At 51.9% G+C, this 25602-nt stretch overlaps 1 protein-coding gene and 2 long non-coding RNA genes across 6 annotated transcripts; 1 reads left to right on the top strand and 2 right to left on the bottom strand.

The window, feature by feature from the left end:
• The first annotated feature begins 992 nt into the window (after window positions 1-992).
• On the top strand, window positions 993-21480 carry mmp24 (matrix metallopeptidase 24). 4 transcript variants are annotated; one of them, XM_029149943.3, is made up of 10 exons: window positions 1007-1453; window positions 6815-6963; window positions 7181-7297; window positions 11491-11590; window positions 11688-11892; window positions 13897-14058; window positions 14539-14753; window positions 15895-16033; window positions 16579-16845; window positions 17293-21480. In XM_029149943.3, exons 1-10 carry the CDS (start codon window positions 1319-1321, stop codon window positions 17655-17657), a joined length of 1854 nt encoding a protein of 617 aa, XP_029005776.1. In that variant the 5' UTR covers window positions 1007-1318; the 3' UTR covers window positions 17658-21480. The 4 variants fall into 4 exon arrangements, with proteins under 4 accessions (XP_055365322.1, XP_029005776.1, XP_055365324.1 ...); XM_055509347.1 differs by lacking the exons at window positions 16579-16845; window positions 17293-21480 and having other exon boundaries at window positions 993-1453; window positions 14539-15944; XM_055509349.1 differs by lacking the exons at window positions 1007-1453; window positions 16579-16845; window positions 17293-21480 and adding an exon at window positions 2054-2605 and having other exon boundaries at window positions 14539-15944.
• LOC121202236 (uncharacterized) lies at window positions 10480-13897 on the bottom strand. The gene is made up of 3 exons (XR_008694875.1): window positions 12658-13897; window positions 11357-12052; window positions 10480-11315 (listed from the first exon to the last, which is right to left on the bottom strand). It is a non-coding gene; the product is annotated as an uncharacterized LOC121202236 (long non-coding RNA).
• Window positions 21481-22468: 988 nt separating the features above from the next.
• On the bottom strand, window positions 22469-25267 carry LOC114855117 (uncharacterized). Its single transcript, XR_003785875.3, has 5 exons — window positions 25253-25267; window positions 25095-25157; window positions 24689-24820; window positions 22951-23053; window positions 22469-22711 (listed from the first exon to the last, which is right to left on the bottom strand). It is a non-coding gene; the product is annotated as an uncharacterized LOC114855117 (long non-coding RNA).
• Window positions 25268-25602: the final 335 nt, after the last annotated feature.

The raw sequence follows: 25602 nt of genomic DNA, 5'->3' as shown, positions 1-25602 counted from the left end.
CAGAGGTCAGAGGTCAAAGTCTGTGATCAGATTCTTCACTTATCCGTTTGTTGTCTGTCTGTCTAATAACTAATTATTCCAGATGTAATTCTACTGCATTTGTTTCTATGTACAGAATAAAAATACATCCACAGCTTTAAAGGCTTGTTAAACATCTATAACACATTTTATTTAGAGGCAGCTTTCGAGGCACTAACTCTTCAGCCTCTGAGGTTGTGGCTTGTTGAGCTCATGCTTTCAGTTTGTCTCTGTGCTGCCGACGTGCTCACGAGCAGGAACCTTTGCCCGCTCTGCCTTCAGCTGAGCTCTGGTTCAGTGAGGGGGGGGGGGGGGGGGGGGGGGGGGGGGTGGAGCAGACAAACCTCCAGCTGAGTGCTGATGAAGGGTCAGCCGGAGCAGAAGCAGAGAGGATTGTGGGTAGGGCTCTGACCTGACCGGGCCTCTCGTGGAGCCGGCTCCATGTGACTGCTGCTGTCTCCCGCGTCTCCTGCACGTCGTTCCCGTGTCGGGTCACAGATGTGAACGATGGACTGATCGGCATCATAGGCTCCATGTGGAGATGAGCTTTGTACTGTTTTAAAACAACACTTCTGTCTTCTTCTCTCTTTAATATCGTGTCACTTCTGTGGACCTCAGCTCGTGGCCAGTGGGAGGTCTGGTAGGGTGGCACCCGCTTCGGATGTTATCAGCCATAACGAATGGGCTGGTCAGAACTTTTGGTTCTGATCAGCCTGGGTTCTGCGGAGGAAACCCAGCGTGGGGACAAACATCAAACTGAATGGATGCTGAGCAGTGTAACAGAGCAGAGCCTCAGTGTGAACGGGTATCGGTCGCTGCGCTCCACCGGACCGGGCCCAGACCGGGGCTGGGCCCAGACCGGGGCTGGGCCCAGACCGGGGCTGGACCCAGACCGGGGCTGGACCCAGACCGGGGCTGGACCCGGTTCCGCTCTCAGCGTTTGCTGTACGTTCCAGCAGCAGCGCTCCCGGCGTCGCCTCCGCGCTAATGCAACAACATCCTCCCTCTCCGTCGCGCCTCCCACTCCCTCCTCCTCCGACACCGGCGGACGGACCAACCTGCGGCCGCTTCTTTGCAGCCAGGCTTCCCCAGCGGTTCCACGCGAGCTGCGTAATGCGCGCTCGTCAGGCGCAGCAAACCAATCGCACGTCTGCGCTGGCGAACCGGGAGAGCGAGAGACGCCGCACGGAGCGAGAGAGGGAGAGGCAGCCAGTCAAAACAGACGGGATGAGACAGGCGCACACGGACTCGTTCCTCCGGTAAACAAGACATCAGCGGCGGAGCGCGGAGGGACGCAGCCATGGCGACGGGAGGCGGAGGCGCGAGGCGGCGGAGGAAAGCGGGGCTCCCGCGCGCCTGCTGGAAAACCTGCTGCTTCCCCATTCTGCTGTGGGTGGTGTCGGTGTGCGGGGAGGAGAAGACGCTCATCGTGGAGGTAACGGCACGTAGGCGTCTGTCTGAGATCCGCTGGTCCCAGCAATGGGACGAGCGTCCGCTCCTTCGGTCCGTCCTGACGCGCGCTCCTCGTCCCCGAACGCGACACCAGCCTTCCTGCGAGGGGAATGAAAGATTCAGTGGATGAATAAACGAACGCAGATCAGCACAAGCAGCGCTGGACGCGCTTGATTGAGGATCCGCGCCGCTTTGTTTCCAGACGCTGGAGCGTCACACGCACCGAGCGCGTCCCGCTGCGGATCCGCACAAAGGCTTGACTGCTCCTCAGGCGGAGTTGTCGCTGGTTCACGGCCTCTGGGCTCACGAGGAGCCAATGATCTGCTTCCTCTGGCGGAGGAGGGAGTCGCTTCAAGATGGTGATGTTCAAAGCCACATGTTACACGGTCGACGATAGACGCTGCTAATTTCAATGTGGAGGTTTGATAATTCTACCCCATACGTTAACAAAGAGGGTCAACGCACGCGCACACCGCCGGAGGAGGCTCTGTAATGGGCCATGCTGTCAATAAACAGCCACCAGCACGCAGAGTGCATTAAAGTGGACCTGAATGAGTCTGTGCTGAACAAAGCATCTCCAGAGCCCCCCCCCCGCACCCGCTCCAAATATAGCCCCTCTCCATAATTTATGGAAATGGCAGAGTTGGAGCAGAGCAGAAGAAACGCGCTTCAGACTGAGATCCTGCGGACGCTCTGAGCCGCCACGCTCTTTGTCTGAGGCAGGTGCATGTGAATGATGCTCACTGACGGTGGGCTGCGGTGCTTGTTTGCTGAATCTGCTGTGAAATCTGGGTCATGTGTTATGAAATCATCTTCCAACATCGGCTGATGTTTGTGTTGCCAGAGACACTTTGATCCAGACAAAGGCGGCGCCGCGTTAGCGCTGAGCGCGGCGCTGAGCGCGGCCGCATCCAGCCGGAGCGCGTCTCGAGCCGCCGTCTTTTCACTCTGTTTGAGTGTGAAAGCCTGAGTCGTGTTAATGTGACAACAGCTTCTGCCACGATTCAAAGTCTGATGACACGACGTTCCAGAAGCAGCGATGCTTCACATGCTGAACGAGGCTCCCAGCGTCGTGCTGCGTTCATGTGTCAGTGCCTGAGTCTCCAGTCTGGACCCCCTCGGCCCGGCGGCCCAGGTACGGCCGCCTCCTGGTGCTGCTCAGATTCTTTGATTTGACACTGCTTTAAAGAAGTTTGAGGACTGTTGGACAAATGTTCACTCCTGGACAAAAAGCAACTCCTCATTTCAAAGAGCTCAAAATCAAAGCACTTGAACAATAATAACTGTGATTCTAGCGCCGGCGGTTCCTGAGACAGTGGAGGTGATGGACCCCATCCTCCTGGTCTTTGGTCAGGCCTGTAGATGAGTCCCATGCTGTGTTTGGTTCAGGCTCAGGTTCTGGCTTCGGTTCAGGCTCTGGTTCAGGCTCTGGTTCAGGCTCTGGTTCAGGGTTCAGTTCAGGTATTGGTTCAGGTTTTGGTTCAGGCTTTGGTTCAGGCTTTGGTTCAGGTTTTGGTTCAGGCTTCGGTTAAGGCTTCGGTTCAGGCTATGGTTCAGGTTTTGATTCTGGCTTCGGTTCAGAATTCGGTTCAGGCTATGGTTCAGGTTTTGATTCTGGCTTCGGTTCAGAATTCGGTTCAGGCTTTGGTTCAGGCTCTGGTTCAGGCTTTGGTTCATGCTATGGTTCAGGTTTTGATTCTGGCTTCGGTTCAGGCTTCGGTTCAGGCTTTGGTTCAGGCTTTGGTTCAGGCTTTGGTTCAGGCTTTAGTTCAGGCTCTGGTTCAGGCTCTGGTTTAGGTTTTGGTTCAGGCTCCGGTTCAGGCTTTGGTTCAGGCTTTGGTTCAGGCTTTGGTTCAGGCTCTGGTTAAGGCTCCGGTTCAGGCTTTGGTTCAGGTTTTGGTTCAGGTTTTGGTTCAGGCTTTGGTTCAGGTTCTGGTTCAGGCTATGGTTCAGGTTTTGATTCTGGCTTCGGTTCAGGCTTTGGTTCAGGCTTTGGTTCAGGCTCTGGTTCATGCTATGGTTCAGGTTTTGATTCTGGCTTCGGTTCAGGCTTTGGTTCAGGCTTTGGTTCAGGCTTTAGTTCAGGCTCTGGTTCAGGCTCTGGTTTAGGTTTTGGTTCAGGCTCCGGTTCAGGCTTTGGTTCAGGCTTTGGTTCAGGCTTTGGTTCAGGCTCTGGTTAAGGCTCCGGTTCAGGCTTTGGTTCAGGTTTTGGTTCAGGCTTTGGTTCCGGCTCTGGTTCAGGTTTTGGTTCAGGTTTTGATTCTGGCTTTGGTTCAGGCTCCGGTTCAGGCTTTTCTCTGAGCCGTTGATGGAGCGAGCTGCCAGGGAGTCGACGCGGGTCTGAGCACCCGTAGAAGCTCAGACTGAACATGACCAGGCTGGTTCATCCAGAGACGGGTCCATCCGTGTTCCTTGTCAAACGCCCTGTGATGACTTTGCCGGCCGTTGTTTTTATTTCGAAGCTCTCATTGTGACTTTGAAGCAGAGTTCGTTGAAGCTGAGCAGCAGGAGCTTCCTTCATTCCGGCGCTTTGACTTCTTCTTGACACAGGTTCGGGTCTTCAGGTTTTGAGGTTGTGCAGCGCGTCTGCACGTCTGAGGACTCGAACGCAGCAGCGATGCTTTCTGAGTGAGAGGAGAGCGAGCGACGAGGCGTTCAGGTGCCGTCTGACTCACGCTTCGTGCTCCTTTGTCTCTGCTTGTTTACATCACTGTGCTACTACTGTCGGAGGGAACATTTGTTCTCAGCTGTTGTGGAGGTTGGATCTGTGGACTCTTGAGTAATAGATGATCCTGAAGCTGTTACATAGTGATGCATCAGCACATGACGCATTCAAGGCCGATGGTTGATGAGGCTCATTGGAAACGCTTGTTGAGTGTGAGTTTTGGGGGATTCCACCTGCAGGAATCAGGTGATGACTCACTTCCTGTTGTGTTTGTGGACACATGATGCTCGGCACCAGTCCCTGAGCGACTGGTCTGAACCGACTCCATCCTGAAGGCTCAGCTCTTACTGGTCTGTGGTGGAGCTCGTCTCTCTGCCTTTGTTTTCCCTTCACCCATTGTGTTCCCCGTCCTCCCACGCGCTCGGAACCAGCTGCTGCTGTAGATGAGGCTGCTGTGGAAGCAGCTGAGTGGAGTCCTGAGACGTGGATGCTGAGTTCAGCTGCACCCGTTCAACCCGTTCTGTGAATAATTCAGGCCTCTGCTCTGGCGCACGTCACTGCTCCGTCTGATCAGCAACAAACAGGTTCAGCAGCAGGATGAGAGTCCAGACCCGGACCCGGACCGAAGCCCGGCTGTGGTTAAAGGGTCCGGCGCCATGGCAGCAGGATGACAGTCCAGACCCGGACCGAAGCCCGGCTGTGGTTAAAGGGTCCGGCGCCGTGGCAGCAGGATGAGAGTCCAGACCCGGACCCGGACCGAAGCCCGGCTCTGGTTAAAGCGTCCAGCGAGGTGGCAGCAGGATGAGAGTCCAGACCCGGACCGAAGCCCGGCTGTGGTTAAAGGGTCCGGCGCCGTGGCAGCAGGATGAGAGTCCAGACCCGGACCGAAGCCCGGCTCTGGTTAAAGCGTCCGGCGAGGTGGCAGCAGGATGAGAGTCCAGACCCGGACCAAAGCCCGGCTCTGGTTAAAGCGTCCGGCGAGGTGGCAGCAGGATGAGAGTCCAGACCCGGACCGAAGCCCGGCTGTGGTTAAAGGGTCCGGCGCCGTGGCAGCAGGATGAGAGTCCAGACCCGGACCGAAGCCCGGCTGTGGTTAAAGGGTCCGGCGCCGTGGCAGCAGGATGAGAGTCCAGACCCGGACCGAAGCCCGGCTGTGGTTAAAGCGTCCGGCGAGGTGGCAGCAGGATGAGAGTCCAGACCCGGACCCGGACCGAAGCCCGGCTCTGGTTAAAGCGTCCGGCGCCGTGGCAGCAGGATGAGAGTCCAGACCCGGACCGAAGCCCGGCTCTGGTTAAAGGGTCCGGCGAGGTGGCAGCAGGATGAGAGTCCAGACCCGGACCGAAGCCCGGCTGTGGTTAAAGGGTCCGGCGCCGTGGCAGCAGGATGAGAGTCCAGACCCGGACCGAAGCCCGGCTGTGGTTAAAGGGTCTGGCGCCGTGGCAGCAGGATGAGACATTTTCTTTAAACCCTTAGAAACGAGGCAGTTGCTTCTAGTTCATGGAAAGTTTGGCATTTTGGAGATGATTTCCAGTGATGGACTGAGACACATGGCGATCGTTACAGCTCATGATATGAAGCAGATCGTAGACGTCTCATGACCCACGTGAAGCTTCTCTCGGTTCTGACAAACGCTTCCTTGTTGGACCGGCGCCGGCAGAGCGAGCATGCTGGAACCTGGACAACCCGTGTTCGGATCTTCTGGCTGATGGTTCTGGTGCGGTCTCATCAGGACCTGAGCCTCATGGTTCAACAGCAGAGCTGCTGCCACTTTACATTCAAGGCAATCAATGAGTTTAATAAGGAAGCGAAGTGGAAGCGGTGTCTGCTCTCATTCCGCTACACGCTGAAGCTCCAGGTCCGTTGCCTCTGGCTGCTCTAATCGCTTTGATGTATGAAGCAAAGGGACTTAGTCTCAGACATGCAGACCTGAGCTCAGCTGCTCTGACGAGCTTGTGGCTGAGCCTCGGCTTTATTAATCACCGGCTGCGCTCGTGTTGACTTTTGATTTCCTCTGTTGAATCTAATTATTTGTCAGAACGAGGAGAAGCGAGGCTTCCAGGGAGGCGAGGGTGAGCCAGGTCCAGCAGATCCGTCACACTAGGACACAGAGTCCGACTCACCACCATGAGTTCACCTTTAAGATCCTATTAATCAGTTACATAAAGGTTCCAGTTCTTCACTTATTCACTACTTTAGTTCCAGTTCTGGACAAACTAAAATCAAAGGACGTCTACTGTAACTGAGCAGATCGAAGCTGGAGGTTGAGCCTTCGGCCTGAAGCTGGGACCCAGTAAACGGGTGATCGAACTGTTGTCATTTGCTTCATTTTCTGTCCATCTGTATTTAATGATGAATGAATGGATAGAAGAGATGGAAGTGTTAATGTGAAACTCACCTGCTGAACTTTGACACTTCATAATAATTAGTAAAAGGGTTTCTGGCTTTGATGAATTTCTGGTGTGTTTGTTTGTTTGTTTGTTTGCTTTTTGTTTGTTTCTCGTGTTTTCTGACCCACATTTATTCCGGGTGGGTTCCAGCGTCTGACAACTCGATGACTCGTCGCCTTGTGTCGTCGTCGTCGTGTGTTCAGCCCTGCAGCCAAACTGAGCCGAGCCTCGGCCCGGTAGCTGGTTCTGCTGAGCCCGCGGCCGCTCACCGTGTTGTGTTGTTGTCTTTCAGACGTGGCTGAAGAGCTACGGTTACCTGCTGCCTCACGACGTCCGCACGTCCGACCTGCGGCAGGAGAAGGCCATGCAGTCGGCCGTGGCCGCCATGCAGCGCTTCTACGGCATCCCGGTCACCGGAGTCCTGGACGAGACCACCATAGAGTGAGTGGAAGCGGGCTCATAGCATCTACCTCTAGACCGAGACCCAGTAGACCTGGAAGCGGACCGGGAGAACCGGGTCACGCGGTGCAGTGCTCAGTTCAGAGCTGAGACTCAGTGTTCAGTTCGGCGCGTGGGTGGAGTCATGCTCGTGGTCTGGGTTTTCTGCTGGCTCGTCTGACTTCAGTGGCAGGAGGTGAAAGCTTGTCGTTGTGTTCAGGTGGATGAGGAGGCCTCGCTGCGGCGTCCCCGACCATCCTCACACCAGCCGCCGGCAGAGGAACAAGCGCTACGCCCTGACGGGGCAGAAGTGGAGGGACAAGAAGATCTCCTACAGGTGAGTCCTGTCTCCGCCTGTCTCCTGGAGCTGAAGCCGCTGGTTCCACCGGACCCTGAACGCACCGCCTCGGTACCTCCTCCCCCTCCCGTCTCCTCTGATGTCTGCAGCCCCACTCTGCACCGTACAAAGCCCGCTGTCTAATGTAGGTCTAATGCAGATTAGCGCCGTCCCACAGGACCCTGAACACATCACAGCTCCCACTGCTGCTTCTGCCCACGTCATCCCTCGCTTTCTTTTGGTTGCTTCCTTGCTCTCCATCAGAATTATGGCAGCGTGTTCATATTGTTGCTCTTGGTTTTGCTCTGTCTGGGCTCAGGAATGTAAAGATGTTGTTTACTCTTGAGTGCCTGATGTATTAGCATGAAAATGAAGCAGCTGATGGACAAAGTGCTCTGACCCGCCGGGCTTCGGTCTGGCTCCGGGATGACTCTCATCCTGCTGCCACGGCGCCGGACGCTTTAAGCACAGTGCCTCTGTCCTTAGTGGAGCTGTGTCCTTCTCTACCTCCTCTGTCCTTAGTGGATTTATCTCCTTCTCTACCTCCTCTGTCCTTAGTGGAGCTGTGTCCTTCTCTACCTCCTCTGTCCTTAGTGGAGCTGTCTCCTTCTCTACCTCCTCTGTCCTTAGTGGATTTATCTCCTTCTCTACCTCCTCTGTCCTTAGTGGGGCTGTCTCCTTCTCTACCTCCTCTGTCCTTAGTGGAACTGTGTCCTTCTCTACCTCCTCTGTCCTTAGTGGAGCTGTGTCCTTCTCCACCTCCTCTGTCCTTAGTGGAGCTGTCTCCTTCTCTACCTCCTCTGTCCTTAGTGGAGCTGTGTCCTTCTCTACCTCCTCTGTCCTTAGTGGAGCTGTGTCCTATACCTCCTCTGTCCTTAGTGGGGCTGTCTCCTTCTCTACCTCCTATGTCTTTAGTGGAGCTGTCTCCTTCTCTACCTCCTCTGTCCTTAGTGGAGCTGTGTCCTTCTCTACCTCCTCTGTCCTTAGTGGAGCTGTGTCCTATACCTCCTCTGTCCTTAGTGGGGCTGTCTCCTTCTCTACCTCCTATGTCTTTAGTGGAGCTGTCTCCTTCTCTACCTCCTCTGTCCTTAGTGGAGCTGTGTCCTTCTCTACCTCCTCTGTCCTTAGTGGAACTGTGTCCTTCTCTACCTCCTCTGTCCTTAGTGGAGCTGTGTCCTATACCTCCTCTGTCCTTAGTGGAGCTGTCTCCTTCTCTACCTCCTCTGTCCTTAGTGGAGCTGTGTCCCTCTCTACCTCCTCTGTCCTTAGTGGAGCTGTCTCCTTCTCTACCTCCTCTGTCCTTAGTGGAGCTGTGTCCTATACCTCCTCTGTCCTTAGTGGAGCTGTGTCCTTCTCTACCTCCTCTGTCCTTAGTGGAGCTGTCTCCTTCTCTACCTCCTCTGTCCTTAGTGGAGCTGTGTCCTTCTCTACCTCCTCTGTCCTTTTTGAGTTGAATCTTCATTCTTGCTAACCCTCCTTCCTGCTCAGAGCTTTATAAGCCTGATGTAAACATGTGTGTCCCATGGGACATTGAAGGCATCCCGGCTCTCCCCTGCTCTCTGAGTTTCAGCTTCCCACTCGGCAGCGTTACATAAAAGCCCCAGGATGAGATCACAGCCTCTCTGGTTACCTCTTACTGTTTCCGAGGCTCCTGGAGCCTCCTCCTCGTCTTTCAGCTCTTATCAGCCGTCACCTTTCTGATGCCACTTCCAACCTTCATTACTCCAATCGTTTTTAACTCGGTTGTTCCTCATCCCTGGCGCCATCAGCCTCGGAGGCGAGCGCTGGCTCATACAGATTACACAGTTCTGGATGTAACTTACATTTAATGGCTAAAGTTTGAGGAGGGCAACTTTTATTATTTACTGCACAGATTTATATTTTATTCTAGTACATTAAAGCAGAGAACAAGAAGCTGTGGAGGTTAATTAACTGAGCGGTTTAATGATGGATATGGATGTCTGAAATCATGTGCTCCATGAGAAAGAGGAACATACCTGTGAAATGGTGATATGATGGAATGTTACTAGAGCCTCTGCTCAGCCGTAACTAATTAATTAGAATAATCAGCTTTAATTGCATTTGTGGGTCATCACGAGCAGAAGCTTCAGCCCTGATCTGGGCTCAGTGTTGAACCGTCAGCTTTAATGACATTGACAAGTTGGCGTTGATTCCACAAACAAACGTACTTAGAGGAACCTTGGAGTTCTGTGCTGTAGATGCAGGATTATGCAACTCCCAGCTGAAAGGCCCCATTGAAGCCTGCGGGCAGGAAACGCAGTGGGAGAGGTAGGAAAGACGAGTGGAAGCACTGGGTGCATCCTGCAACAGTGAGCTGATACAGGGGCCTGGTCACCCAGTGGTCCAAAGGGAAGCGAGTGTGTGTGTGTGTGTGTGTGTGTGTGTGTGTGTGTGTGTGTGTGTGTGTGTGTGTGTGTGTGTGTGCCGCGTGTGGGTGGCGGGGTTGTGTGTGTGTGTGTTGTGCGCGTGTTGTGTGCGTGTGTGTGTGTCTGTGTGTGGTGCGCGCGCGTGCGTGTTGTGTGTGTGGTGTGGTGCGCGGTGTGTGGTGCGTGTGTGGTTGTGTGTTGTGTGTGTGCGGGCGCGTGCGTGTGTGTGTGTGTGTGCGTGCGTGTGTTGCGCGTGTGTGTGTGTGTGTCTGTGTGTGTGCGCGCGCGTGCGTGTGTGTGTGTGTGTGTGTGTGTGTCTGTGTGTGTGCGGGCGCGTGCGTGTGTGTGTGTGTGTGTGTGTGTGTCTGTGTGTGTGCGGGCGCGTGCGTGTGTGTGTGTGTGTGTGTGTGTGTGTGTGTGTGTGTGTGTGTGTGTGCGTGCGTGTGTGTGTGTGCAAGCGAGCCTATACGCGTGCGTGTGTCCCCACCATGTGTGGGTTGTGGCCACAGGTCATGTGGACGGTTTCACCCCATAACATTCCACACCATTTCCTCTGATGAGACGACTGCCAGCTCCCAGCTCACACTCACTCGCTAATCACTGGCCTCAGGCTCAAAAGCTTTATGAGTCATTTCTTCATAAAAAAGTCATTAGAATGAGAAGGAAAACAGTGAAAACTGTGATGGCACACAGATAATAAACCTGACTAAGGGGTGAATATGATCAAACGCCAGCTTTCTAAAGTCAGATCAAGCTTTTACAAAGGATATTTACCATCAAAGGCAGCGGCTCTGATTCAGTATATGATGCTTGTTTAATATGTTTATATGGTTTAAAAGACAGATGTACAGAAGCTGAGTGTCTGGACAACAATGAGGTTGAGATGTGTATTTCCTGATAATGTTACAGGAAAACATTCTAACATTCATCCTTGTAGCGTTGGTTGGTTGCCATAGCGATGGGCGATGGTGATTGTGTAGCTACGTCGCTGCCTCTGGGTTTGTTTTCTCCTCATTCTGTTCTCTATCTTCCTTTTATGACGTAACCGTGGTTGTGTTACTGTGTTGTTTTGTACATAGATGATTTTTAATATCTATCTGTCTCTAATAAATTAATTTATAAACCAGAACAAAATGTTGAGACCCACTGGGTAAAATAAATCATGTTATATAAAAGTCAAGGCAGAGTTTTGTAGTCTCATTTTCACCTGTTTTGCTGGTGATTGACTGCTTCTTGAAGGGACTCTCCACCGTCCTGCCAGCCTATGTCTGACCCGGTCCATTCCTCAGCCTGCTGCTGGTACCTATGTCTGACCCGGTCCATTCCTCAGCCTGCTGCTGGTACCTATGTCTGACCCGGTCCATTCCTCAGCCTGCTGCTGGTACCTATGTCTGACCTGGTCCATTCATCAGCCTGCTGCTGGTACCTATGTCTGACCCGGTCCATTCCTCAGCCTGCTGCTGGTACCTATGTCTGACCCGGTCCATTCCTCAGCCTGCTGCTGGTACCTATGTCTGACCCGGTCCATTCCTCAGCCTGCTGCTGGTACCTATGTCTGACCCGGTCCATTCATCAGCCTGCTGCTGGTACCTATGTCTGACCCGGTCCATTCCTCAGCCTGCTGCTGGTACCTATGTCTGGCCCGGTCCATTCATCAGCCTGCTGCTGGTACCTATGTCTGACCCGGTCCATTCCTCAGCCTGCTGCTGGTTCCAATTGTCTGCTCCACAAAAAAAGGCTTGAGTTTAGTAAAAGCGGTGGATCGTGTGATTCCTGTTCACCTGACGCCGTCTCTGCTTCCTGCAGCATCTCCAACTTCACCCCCAAAGTGGGAGAGAAGGACACGCAGCGAGCGATCCGGCAGGCCTTCAACGTGTGGCAGACGGTGACGCCGCTCTCCTTCCAGGTCAGAGAACATGCGCCGCGCTGTTGTGATGCACATCCCTGCAGTTTCCTCCCTCGCTGCTGCTGAAGCTCCTGTTTCTGCCCCGTTTCCGGTTTAGGAGGTGCCGTACTCCGAGATCAAGAACGAGGGTAAGGAGGCCGACATCATGATCTTCTTCGCCTCTGGTTTCCATGGCGACAGCTCGCCCTTCGACGGAGAGGGGGGCTTCCTGGCCCACGCCTACTTCCCCGGCGCCGGCATCGGAGGCGACACCCACTTTGACTCTGACGAGCCGTGGACGCTGGGCAACGCCAACCACGACGGTAGGAGGCTTTAAAGAGGCCGTCACATCACGGCGCCGGCGTTTCACCAGCCTGGTGCTGAGGCTGACGGCGAGGCCGACGGCGAGGCCGACGCCGAGGCCGACGCCGAGGCCGACGCTGATCCTTCAGGAACCGAGTGGACCCAGTTCTGGTTGCAAAGCTGACGATAAACAGTAGTTATTAATTCTACGCTTCTGTAAACAAACCTCTTCATCCTCTGACTCTGAGCTCCGCGCTGCGACTGGATGAAAAGCTTCACTTGTAGCTTTTGCTTCTTCTTCTATCTCAGGTTGACAAACGACTGACGCCAGTTTCCCGCTGCCTGAATAACTAACAGGCTGATGGAGAAGGGGGGGCAGTGAGGCAGTGAGGGAGGTGCATCTGCCCCCCTGTGTGTGTGTGTGTGTGTGTGTGTGTGTGTGTGTGTGTGTGAGAGTGTGTGTGTGTGTGTGCGTGTGTGTGCGTGCGTGCGTGTGTGTGTGTGTGTGTGTGTGTGTGTGTGTGTGTGTGTGTGTGTGTGTGTGTGTGAGTGTGTGAGTGAGTGAGTGAGTGAGTGAGTGAGTGCGTGCGTGCGTGCGTGTGTGTGTGTGTGTGCGTGTGAGTGCGTGTGTGTGAGTGCGTGTGTGCCTCTGTGTGTCTTCTTATCTCTGAAATCCCTCCACACACACAGAGTAATTGAAAGATTAGAGAGCAGATAGTCTCTAGTTCTCAGAGAACAAACTCCTGTTTCGGCTTCAGGAGGACGACACAAGGACGGACGCTCACCTCTGTTTCCTTCTGTCCCTCCTTCTATCCTTCCTTCTGTCCCTCCTTCTGTCCTTCCTTCTGTCCCTCCTTCTGTCCTTCCTTCTGTCCTTCCTTCTGTCCTGAGCGATCTTTTTCCTTATTAACCTGTTAACGCCGGCAGGAAACCCGTTCATTTTAACTGGAACCTTCCTAAAGTGACCCACAAAGTTTCAGAAGTTGTTGACAGAGGCTCCTCAGCTTCATTAGCAGGTTCATTAACGGCTGCTTCTATCATTTGGACCAAGTCTAGCATCAGATTCATCAACACACTTCATGATCTCACCCTGGAGGAACGTGACCAGTGATCGCTGCAGGTGTTGGTACTGGTCTCCAGCTGAAGGTCATGGTTCTGGTCACGTCTGCTACCAGCTCCACGGAGGGAAATGAAGAGAGTCTGAGGAAAAACTTTGTGCTTCTCCAACGCTGCTTTTACACATTTGTACACACATCTCACCACTAAGTTCACTTCTCTGCTTCTGAGTAACAAACTCAGCGTTCAGTTCCACATTAATCTCTCATTCAGCAGCTGAGGCTAAAATCTAAAACAGACCAGCAGGAGCAAGGTCCATAATTATGTTCTGTGATTAAGTTCAAACTGAGTCAAAGCAATTAGAGCTCAACTCCATTCTGTGTTCAGACTGTAGGATGTCATTAAGCAGCTCAGAACCTTCAGAACCTCAGCTCAGATCCTGCTGAGTCAAACAGACCCGACCTGGACCAGAACTACAAACACTTGGGCTTGAATTGATAATGAGTTTAGCAGAACTGACCAAAGTCAAACACACCTCTAGAGGCTCCACTTCCTGTCTGTGCATGGACTGTTCCCCCTCTGGACCCTCGGTTCTGACCCACTCTGCAGCCTCAGGGATTCAAGTGGTCTCGAAGGTTGATGGCTGATACGCCTGACGTGACCATGTGACTGTTTCTGCTGTGATGTGAAAGCGTTCAGGAGCACAGATTTAGACTTTCATCTTCAGCTTCTGCTGCCGCAGCATCGTTTCCGCATCCACACATGCCTCAAAATGTGTGGCGTGTGAAATCGCGGGTTTGGCTGCATGCGGCACTAAACACTGGGCTGTTCGCTGTAATCCCCGTGGAGCCGCGGCAGCGTTTGAAGAGCTGGACTTTCTAAAGCGCAGTCACAAATGCCTCCTTTGAAGTGGGATTCCCATTGGAGCGGCGCCTCTGATCTCCAGCTCTGTGTCTGTTTGTGTGCAGGTAACGACCTGTTCCTGGTGGCGGTGCACGAGCTGGGCCACGCTCTGGGTCTGGAGCACTCCAACGACCCCAGCGCCATCATGGCTCCGTTCTACCAGTACATGGACACGCACAACTTCAAGCTGCCTCTGGACGACCTGCAGGGCATCCAGAAGATCTACGGTGGGTCCGCGCTAGGCCCGTTGCCATGGTTACCGTCACCCACAGGGCCAGGCTCTGCTTGCAGGGTCTGCCTCAGCCTCATGGTTTGGTAATGATGAAGTGAAGCGTGGGCTCCAGTTGTAGCTGGAGTTTGATTAATTAAATTAACTTTAACTTTAACAACTGCTGAACAATAAACAGCTGGATTTGGTGAAAACCTGAACTAGATTCAGAGATTGTTGCCAGGAAAGTAAAAAATCTAACCCAAACCTAAAGCTGATTCTTTCAACCAGCGCTTGGTTCCATCTCACACTCCGTCCGCTTCCTGTTCCCCCTGGAACCATCAGAACCGCTCCTGTTGTTGTAGGGACACATTTAGCTGCGACACCAAGACGCAGGAAACAGAAGAGTGCTCGAGACGGCTCGTTGTTCAGCTGCGGTTCTCTGGCTGCTCAGCCGGACCAGGTCCGACCCGGGTTCTGACGGACTCTTCTCCTCCAGGTCTCCCCACCGCCATGCTGGAGCCCACCCGGCCGCTGCCCACCCTCCCGTCCAGACGGACCCACTCCACCTCCGAGCGCAAGCACGAGCGCGGCTCGCGGCCCCCGCGGCCGCCCGGCGACCGGCCCGCGTTGCCCGGCAACGGGAAACCCAACATCTGCGACGGCAACTTCAACACGGTGGCCTTCTTCAGACGCGAGATGTTTGTGTTCAAGGTGAGCTGTTCAGCCTCAACGGTCAGATGGATGAGCCAGGAGACGCTCATTATGGGATGTGTCTCCTTTGGATGCGAAACACTGACGTTCTGTTCCTTCAGACGCAAAGGTTTGAGGTTTGAAGTGATAACGAGCGTCTTCTTGTTTATCTGGCCCCCCTCGTTCTCTTATCTCCTCCTCCTCTACCTCCACCTCCATCTCTTCCACCTGCACCTCCTGCTCCTCAACCTCCTGCTCCTTGATGTCCTCCTCTTCCTCCTCCTTTTCCTCAACCTCCTCCTCCTCGACTTCCTCCTCCTGCTCCTCCTCCTCTACCTCCACCTCCATCTCTTCCACCTGCACCTCCTCCTCCTCTACCTCCACCTCCATCTCTTCCACCTGCACCTCCTGCTCCTCAACCTCCTGCTCCTTGACCTCCTCCTTTTCCTCGACCTCCTCCTCCTCGACTTCCTCCTCCTGCCCTTCCTCCACCTCATGCTGCTCCTTGAACACCTCTTCTTCCTCCTCCTCTTCCTCCTCCTCCTCCACCTCCTCCTGCTCCCCCTCCTCCACCTCATCCTGCTCCTCAACCTCCTGCTCCTTGACCTCCTCCTCTTCCTCCTCCTTTTCCTAAACCTCCTCCTCCTCCTGCCTCTCCTCCACCTCATCCTGCTCCTCCTCCTCCTCCTCTTTCACCTCCACCTCCATCTCCTCCTGCTCCTTGACCTCCTCTACTTCATCCTCCTTTTCCTCAACCTCCTCCTCCTCGACCTCTTCTTCTTCCACCACCTCCTCCTACTCCTCCTCCTCCACCTCATCCTGCTCCTCGACCTCCTCCTCCTGCTCCTCCAGCTCTTCCACCTCCACCTCTTCCTCCTCCTCCACGTCTTCCACCTCCTCCTGCTCCTCAACCTCCCGCTCCTCCTATTTGCTTGTGTTCGTCTCCTCCTGTTCCTGCTCTTCTTTGTAGTGATACTCAGCTCTTTAGGAGTTCTGGACACGGCTGTTACTTGTTTCACTGCATCTCCGTCCTTCCGACAAGCTTTAACCCACGTAACCTAAACACAGACTGAGTCCATCAGCTTGAGCTGGAGCTGATGTGGTTCCTCAGCGAGCTTGTCAGAACCATTTGGTGACTCCACTTTTGTGCATTGTGTGGCAGGACCGCTGGTTCTGGCGTCTGAGGAACAACAAGGTGCAGGAGGGATATCCCATGCAGATTGACCAGTTCTGGAAAGGCCTGCCTCCGCGCATCGACGCCGCCTACGAGAGGTCCGACGGCAGATTCGTCTTCTTCAAAGGTACGGCCCGTGTTCCTCCTTCGTCCTTGGAGGCCCAGCAGGGGGTCACAGCTCTGGTTCCAGTTTCCTTGGGGTCCAGACACAGTTAGCAAACTGTCCCGACATTCAGTTTTAGTTAAGAAATGTCTCCAACAGACGCGTCAACAAATGTTTGGATGTAATAAAATGCAGGCGTTCACGTCAGCTGAGCTGAAGCTCAAATTGACTGGATTTAATCCAGGAGGAAGGAGCTGAGTCACCTCGGACTCGCTCCCTCCCTGACGTCCTGGTATTAATAGCTCTCACACATTGTGTGTGTGTGTGTGTGGGGGGGGGGGGGGGGGGTAAATCTGCACCTTCACAGCTTTTTTCACTTTGTGGGCTTAATTTATAAACCTCCCTGTCAGAAGGTGGTCTCGTGATGCCGCTGCACATTCACCCCTGTCATTAACCTGCTGCTCTGAGGCACGCCGGCAGTGCTCCCTGCAGGAGGTCTCGTGCAGACTAAAGGCCCAGACTCAGCTGCTCTGTTTGAAGCTTTGTGGGTGTTGCTGTTGGTGTTCCAGGCGATAAGTACTGGGTGTTCAAGGAGGTGACGGCCGAGCCAGGCTACCCTCACGGCCTCGTGGAGCTCGGCAGCTGCCTCCCCAAAGACGGCATCGACACGGCGCTGCGCTGGGAGCCGGTGGGCAAGACTTACTTCTTCAAAGGAGACCAGTACTGGCGCTACAACGAGGAGAAACGCACGGCCGACCCTGGATACCCCAAACCCATCGCCGTGTGGAAGGGGGTCCCGGATGCACCGCAGGGGGCCTTCATCAGCCGGGAGGGATGTGAGTGGACTCAACCCCGTTAGTCGTGTGATAGATCACGCTCAGATGTCAGTTTCTATACACAAACATGGTGTAAAACTGAGTGACTGGTTCTAGAGAATCACATAAACCCGAGGTGTCTGTCCTTAAGTGACGCAGGGTTCAGTGAGTCTGCCTTACGTTTGTGTGAAGACTCTAACCCTAACCCCACCAAAAAAGGCCTGAACATGTGAACATTTTAGCGCATTAACATGTTCAGTAACATGTTTATTAACTAAACTGACCTTCCTTCCTTCCTTCTTTCATTCCTTTCTTCCTTTCTTTATTCCTTTTTGTCTTTTTTTTCGTCTTCCTTCCCATTTCCTTCCTTCCTTGTTTCCGTTCTTTCTTCCTTCCTTCCTTCCTTCCTTCCTTCCTTCCTTCCTTCCTTGCTTTGTTCATTACTTCTTTCCTTCTTTCCGTCTTCAGACTACACCTACTTTTACAAGGGGAAGGACTACTGGAAGTTTGACAACCAGAAGCTGACGGTGGAGCCTGGGTATCCAAAGTCCATCCTGCACGACTGGATGGGCTGCCACCAGTCGGACATGGAGAACTCCGGAGGCAACGGTAACCGTGGAGACCACACGCTGCCCCTCGACGACGTGGACATCATGGTGACCATCAACGATGCGCCGACGACGGTCAATGCCATTGCCGTGGTGATCCCCTGCATCCTGTCGCTGTGCATCCTGGTGCTGGTCTACACCATCTTTCAGTTTAAGAACAAAGGCGTGCAGCAGAACACCATGACACAACACTACTACAAGTACCCAGTGCAGGAGTGGGTATGACACCAGGTCCTGGAATCCTCCATGGGGTTGAACCCAGACGGACTGGCACTCACTTTTCACCCCAGCACAGTTTGAACAGGAGAGTCACCGACTTTGCAAAGACACAAACAGACTCCAGCGGTTGGTTCCCGCGCCGGCTTGTACACATGAACCTTATCAAATGGGTTAAATGATCAAACTTGAAGACAAACTGTAGGTAGTAAGGCCATAAAAACTACAAGTGAACCTCTGTCTGCTTGTGTTGAAGTGATAAAGTCACAGGAGCGTTTGTATCATCCTCAGCTCAGACTAAACCTTGAATCTGCCTCCGAGTGTTAGAGAACAGAGCAGCTAATCATCAGCATAGTGACAGACGAAGACTTGATGTTGCTCACAAACAGGCTTGTGTTTAGCAACTTTACACTTGAAATGAATTTAAATATTTCATTTCTACTTCTTCTTGCGTAATAATGGAAACTTCAACTCCAGCGTTTTTCGAGTTGACTTTTAGAGACGAAGCGTCTGGTGAAGAAACGACCAGTCTGACTGTGTGCTTTGCTATTTCTTATTTCTTTCCTGTTTATACATTTGAAGTTGGATTACTGTGGATTTCACATTAATAATAATGTAATAATCACATATCACGAGTCGGAGGAGCAGGATGTTGGCGGCATTAGTCGCACACACAGTCGGTCGTGTGTTGACACTTTGACACTGACATTCATTTCTTTACGAGCTGCTGATTGCAGTATTTCTTCCGTCCTGAGCAGCGTCTTCTCCGTGAAACGATCCAGGTGTTTGCTCCCATCAGGTGAAAGGAGCCCACAGAACGAGACCAGACGGGTTCCAGTTGAGCCTTTACACAGAGTTGAGAAGGAGGATCAGAAGCTCGACGTTGAGTTTCTATGTTTACGCTTGTCGGGAGTGAAGAACTGAAGGCTGAGGTGACAGAGGGCGGTGGAAGACTGAGCTTAACGAAGGCCACTCACGTCCAGGTGACTCCACCGTCTCCATCTGCCGCTCGTCTCCTTCACCTTCTTCTGTCCATCTGTGCTTTATGCTTTGTAATCTGTACGGGCTTCACTTTAGAGCTGAGCTGATTCACGGTTTAACTTCTGGTTCTGTGGAGCCTGTTCCTTGTCTCGATTTGTCCAACATTTACTTTTATGTGTCGTAATCAGTGGATGTTTAGTTTCGGTGGGACGTTCAGGCTCGGTGGGACGTTCAGACTCAGACATTCAGGCTCGGTGGGACGTTCAGGCTCGGTGGGACCTTTAGGCTTGGTGGGACGTTTAGGTTCGGTGGGACATTCAGGCTCAGACATTCAGGCTCGGTGGGACGTTCAGGCTCGGTGGGACCTTTAGGCTTGGTGGGACGTTTAGGTTCTGTGGGACATTCGGGCTTGGTGGGACATTAAGGCTCGGTGGGACGTTCAGGCTCGGTGAGACATTCAGGCTCGGTGGGACGTTTAGGTTTGTGGGATCTTTAAGCTTGGTGGGACGTTTAGGTTCGGTGGGACGGTCAGGCTCCGACATTCAGGCTCGGTGGGACCTTTAGGCTTGATGGGACGTTTAGGTTCAGTGGGACGTTCAGGCTTAGTGGGACGTTTTAGCTCGGTGGGATGTTCAGACTCAGAGGTTTAGGCTAGGTGGAACGTTCAGGCTTGGTGAGACATTCAGGCTCGGTGGGACATTCAGATTTAAACATTAAGGCTCGGTTTAGCTCGGTGGAACATTCGGGCCCGGACATTTAGGCTTAGCGGGACCTTTTAGCTCGGTGGGATGTTCAGACTCAGACGTTAAGGCTCTGTGAGATGTTCAGGCTCTGTGGGACATTTGGCTTATCAACTTATTATTAAGCGATCGACTTATTAAGTCCTGAATATGAAGATTAATAACATGTACATAATATAAGCAGTTTAGTTTGTAGTTGTCGTTTTCTTCCTGATGCAGCAGATCATTAATTCCTGATCAGCTTCACGTGCTCAGTTCATACGTAGCTGATCGTTTCATGTATTTATTGGTATTTCACTGTAAACTCACATCTCTGCTCCTAATGAATACAAAAAGCAGTTTAATGCCCTTATACAGAACAGCTCCTGTTCTCCGCTTGCAGCAGCTTCATGTTTTCTCCACTATTTACTTATTTAAAGTATTTCTTTTCTTTTCCTCTTCTTTCACATTAGATTAACAGAACTTTTCACCGTTTTTTAAGCTGCTGATTTGTTTTGGAGAATAGAACAAAACCCTGAGGAAAGACTTCCTCAGTTTACAGAAGATGAGTTGCTGATGGATCAGACGGCAGCTGTTATTTCTGCTGCATATTCATTTTTATCGTCAATAAATCCAAACTTTTTTGTTGCTTTAAGGAACAAAGTTCAATCTTCAGGACACAATATTTTAGTACCTTTAATTTCTAAGGCTCCTCAACACAAAGGTTTGTGTTTTTAATGTGTTCTGGTCAGATCTGTGAACTACCAGAACCGGTTCTGATCTGATCACGTGTTCATCCCCACGCCTCCAGTTCATCTTCCAGCCTGTGGAGCTGCTGAGCTGCTGCTCTGCTGCTGTTCGGGGTTAAGTGCCTTGCTCCAGGGCGCTTCAGCAGTGCACGCACGTGCTTCTCGGGTCGTTGAGGCGGCTCGTTACTTCCAGAAGCTGCTTTGATGAATGACCTGTTGTCACGTCACCACGCGTTGATGAGGAAAGTCTGAACCTGTAAATATTTCCTGGGTTTGTTCAGCAGACGTCTGTGCAGCGGGAGGAAGGAAGGCGTTCAGTGGAGACTTCATTCTTCATTCAGACTAAATACGTGTAGACGACATCTAACGTGCTCTGCTCTTATTTAATCAGCTGGTTCTGAGGGCGAAGAACCTTCCCCTGTGGGTCTCGTGTGCAGACGCGGGTTAAAGTGGCTCCGGGTCGTTTCTGGGTTCACGCCTCCAGATCTGGAGGGAGGATGAGCTCGGGGCCGTTTTGTCCCCGTTGCTGATGTTCTGGTGGTTTTGGACAACAGCGAGTTGCCTTTAAAGGTCGACTTAGTTTCCTGCCATCGCTGCCAAACCGAGGGACACCTGCCAGAGGCCGAGGCAGAGCTCGTGTCCAGCACTGAGGAGAGGTCCTGTTAACGGTCATCCTGCGGTTCTGACCCGAACCTCTGGCAGCCGTGGCTCCGTTTGCAGCGAGGCTCCGCGTGGCTGAGTTCTCCTTTAACCTGCCTGTTGCCTTTAGTTTCTAATGTTTCTTGAAAAAATATCTACGTAGGTGAATGAAAACATATCAGAGGTCGTGTGAGACTCTTTGGATAATATCAGATTATTTAAGGAGATTTTATCAGCTATAGCTTTAAATGAGACTTGATTACGTTTGTTTTTCTTAAGAAGAGAAACCATTTTGTAAATAGTTTGATTCTTTCAGTTGGTTTTTGGGTTTTTTGATGAAATGGGTTGATTATAAAATTAAAATGAAAAAAATGGGTCTCACTTCTTCCCAGTGAGGCACTTTTCTGTTGGTGGATTCTTTTGTAGTCATTTCCAGTCGATATGTAATATCAGCTCATGTAAATAGAAGAGAAGCTTTTGAATCTTCGTTTCTGTCATCATCATTCTCTGCACATGTTCTACGGTTTCTATGACGATGCTTATGTGGAATAGGCATGTTTACAGAGTTTTATCCAGGACTCCAGTTTATTTTCGATGAGTGAAGGTTTGGTTTGAATGTTTTCATGGCTGGAAAAACTTTACACTTTTCTATGTTTACTTTGGTTTTATTGTCTCACACCACTTTTACACCAACACCACGTTCTGTTAACAGTGAACTGTCAATAAAGTCAAGACGTAGTCCAACGTGTGTTTCAGCTCCTGCTTTAGAAACGCTGTCAGACGAGCAGAGGCTCGGGTCCGTCCCAGCTTCTCATCAGGCTTTAGAACCTTTAAAGGCGAGTGTGGAACCCTCAGTCCAGTGGTGAAATGATGTGATCCATATCCTGAATCTTCCATTGTTCGCACGACCTGCACAACTCGCTGACACTGTGTCAGTATCGGTCTGAACAGACTCGAGGTCAGAGGTCGGGTCCACAGCACCACGGGTCGGTGTTCAGATCCCCCGACCCACCGGACCCTGTAGAGACGAGTCACGCGAAGACTCGCTGATGCAGTGATCGTGATCGTGTTCGTGTGAGGCAGCAGGAAACCTGGAAACCGCTACTGCTCTGCTTTTTCCAGCCGATTCAGCCTCTGCTGCTCGGAGCATCCGTCACATTATGATCAGGGTCATTTGATAAGTTTTGCAGAGACTTGTTGACGTGATCGTCATGGTTACTCTACCTCTGTAGCGACTGCATCGATGCACATCCCTGAAAGACTTCCTCTGTTCATGCGTGTCTGAAGGGCTGGAACACGACTCGACAGCTCCTCAGAGGACAGAACATCTTGCAGAACCTCAGTCTGGGCTTTTAAACGGGTCAGTGCATCGTTCCAGGTTCCCTGGGGAGGTTGGACCACTTCACCCCCAGCGCTTCCTCCACACTGGAAGCCTTGTTCTACATAATGGAACTCCAGCTTGCTTCGTTACTATGGTTTCTATGAAATGCGACTTCATGAGAAACCTTGAAAAGCTCCTCCTGAGCCTCACTACCAGGGTTTTACTGGGCTGCTCAGGCCAAAGGGTTTTATACTGACTGTCACCAGCTGCGACATCAGTCAGACATTTTAATCCACTTTCACTCATATGAACTGACTCCCTGGTTAGCTTAGTGTGGAGCAGCTGCATCTGTAGACGAGTGTATCCTGCTTCACGTTGAGCAGAAAACTCAGCAATGATGTTTATAGAAAATGTGGTTTGCAGCACATTTTATTGCTTTGTTATTTTAAGCTTGTTTTAGTGCTTCTACTCTTTATTGGAATCGCTTCCTCCATTTTTCTCTTTCAATTTGCACGTTTCTCTCAGCCGCTACCTCAGCCTCTGCTATTGTGGTCTCAGCTCCAGTTCAGTACCAGTTGGTGCATGAGATCATGAAGCACATGTTGTCCACCGTCCTGTCTCCCATCCTGCACTGGGGCAGCTCTCCAGCCACGTCTGTGGAGCAAAGGTGCAAAGGCAAAATTATTTACCTGTGAAGTAAAAATGATTGTTTCCTATATTTGGAGCAAAGAACTTGGGCGTGGACTTCGCTCTGTCCGGCTGAAACGAGCCTCTGATCCCTGACGACGCTTATGCTTCCACGCAGAGACCAAGGTCTCTGTGCAAACAGGAAGAACTCTGTTTCATGAATTTCATGAAGTAATCAGCATAACATGCACATGAAGCCGGTTCACCTTGAGGAGACTCTGAGCCGGTGGAACTGGACCCGGTTGGACCTCCAGCCTCGTCTCCTCTCTCCTCAGCCGCCTGCTCCTGACTCTGTTCTCCGCCCATCACCTGAGCAGGAACATGGAACATCAAACCACTTCAACAATGACTAGTAAGTTAGTTCATCAGTTGGAGCTCAGAGCAGCATTATCCTGGTTATGAAACACCTGAAGCTGAGGAGTCGCAGTGAATCTCAACAGCTTCTATCCTCTAATGATTAGGATGCTGGATGCTTTGAGCCGTGTGAGATAAGAACAGGGAGCGCAGCCAGCGACAGAGACGGATCACAGCCCTGCTATCAGCTCGGACATCTCTAATCCTCCCCGGAACCATCCGTCCCGGACGCCAATCCAATCAAACGCAGCACAGTCACTTTAGTGGGGTCATCTTACTGCGCTCAACACTGGAGTCCTTCACTGAGGGGGCCTGGTGCATGCTGGGAAATGACACGTGTCCACATGTACTGCACCACTTCAGCTCTGTCCAGACGGACGCCGAGCAGCTCGTTCTGGGTGATTAAGCCACAGATTCATTTTCCAGCAGACGGAAGCAGAGAATGAAAACAACACACCTCACACTGGACCGAACGTCTGAGACCCGAGGACGGCGCAACTACACGGCAGAGAACGTCACTTCAGTTCAGTCACCATGAGAAAACATAATGGAATTAGTAATAAAGTGGTTTGGGCTCCTTTAATCTTCTTGTGACCTTTGACCTCGACTAATCAATCAGCCAATCGACAGTTTGACAGTTTGTCAGCATCGATGATCTATGTGCTGCACCAGAGCCCAACACCTGCTGGTTTCTGTCCCTGACTCAAATAAACAGGAACAAACTGCAACTGAATATTTTCACGCTGGTTTCATTTGCAGCACGGCGACAATTGGAGACGGAACCAGACGTCAGCGGGCTGCACACAACACAAGGCCTGAAAAAGACAAGCTCCGGCCTCAGCAGCCTGCGACGTCTGCAGGTTTCAGACCAGGGGTGCTCGAGGGCCGCCGTCCTGCTGGTTCCCAAACCCTCCCTGCCCCAGTTACCGCTGACACACCAGCAGGGCCTGGCCCTCGAGGACCAGGAGTGCCCACCCTGCTCCAGACACGGGCCGAGCCCTCGGTCCGGTCCTGATCCACAGCATCACATCCGCTGTTCTGCTCAGTGAACACAGTTGATGGAGCTAATCGGTAGTGAGGAGGGCAGAGACTGACCCGCTGGGGCCACAACTACCCACAGGATGGGCGGGTCAGAACATGGGCCCGTGGGCCCAGGCTTCATTATCACTCTGTGCTCACTAGGTGCAGGCTGCATTAACGCCTGTGGGAAGAAACGCTCCGTTCAGGAAGCGAGAAGCGTCTCCATCAGCTCATCACAGGAGCCGGGCTAAATATAGCTCCTTCACCACACAGGTTGGTAGTTTGATTCCTTCTAGAGAGAACAGCTAGGGGTCGTTATTTACATCTCAAGCCAATAACACAACGGACTTTACCTTCGCTGAATGAATGAAATGAGTCACTAAGGATTAAGACAACGTCTCCCAGACGACTGTCAAACCGCACTAAAGCCACTTCCTTCACAAAAAGCAATAGAAATAAGTCAGGACAGTAAACAACGACCTAACGGAACCTCCCAGGTTCAATTCATGCGACATGGAGGAGGGGCAGAGAAACGAACAGTTCGTGTCATCCCAGCTAATCGACCCGTACCCATACGTCTCCGTCGGCCGCCGGTTCCGATTAGCTGTCAGTGTCTCCAGGCAGAGTCCGTCCGCGCTAAAGCGTCGTCGGAGCAGCTTCCTTCAGAGATCGCTTCTCTCCGAGAGGAGGGATCACTTGGTGCTTTATAGCAAGACCCAGAGTTTGTTATTTCATAACAACTAATATATATTTATCATAAGACATCAGTGCAACGTGTAATGCTCACATCAGTGTCATTTATATCATTCACAACTTATAAAACGTGTTTTTACGCTAATAAATTGTTTTTTTTTGTTAAAATAAAAGTGTAAAAGCTTTTGATTCAGGACTTTACAAACTTAAAATGTGTCTTTATTTACAAACGTGCCCCTAAAAACATATTTATGTCTATTAATGTTGCATTTAGTCTACGTACCGTAGGGTTCGTGCTTCTTTGCAACTCTGTACTCTGTATCATCAGCAGCTGCTGGAGTCCTGTCTAACAGCACACAGAAACAGGTCAGAGTGATATGTCTGTTAATTTAGGTGCTCTACGCCTGCTCCTTTGCGCTGGTTCGTCCCCGCCACCCCCACCTGCTGCAGTGACGTCAGCCAGGTAGCGAGCTAATGGATGTGTCAACAAATCAGACGTCACGCGGAGCGGCTGACGCGATTGGCTCAGAGTCAGTCCAGGAGGAGCAGAGAGCAGAAGCAGAGCGAAGGCTGCAGTTGCTATGCAGCTTAGTTTAGGTGGTTCTTACATGCACGCGCATGATGAACATCTGGGCATATGTGAAGAAGCTGATGTGAAAAAACGGCATTAAAATACCTGATGGAGACAAATCCCAGTCTGTAAAATTAAGATTAGACAGAACAGAGGTCAACAATGTCACGTGGTTTAGGTTTTACTTTTACTTCTATTGGAATCATCAAATGTGAAAACA

This window comes from Betta splendens, chromosome 5, assembly GCF_900634795.4.
Source record: "Betta splendens chromosome 5, fBetSpl5.4, whole genome shotgun sequence".
NCBI lineage: Eukaryota > Metazoa > Chordata > Actinopteri > Anabantiformes > Osphronemidae > Betta > Betta splendens.
This window is presented reverse-complemented; position numbering and strand designations above follow the sequence as displayed.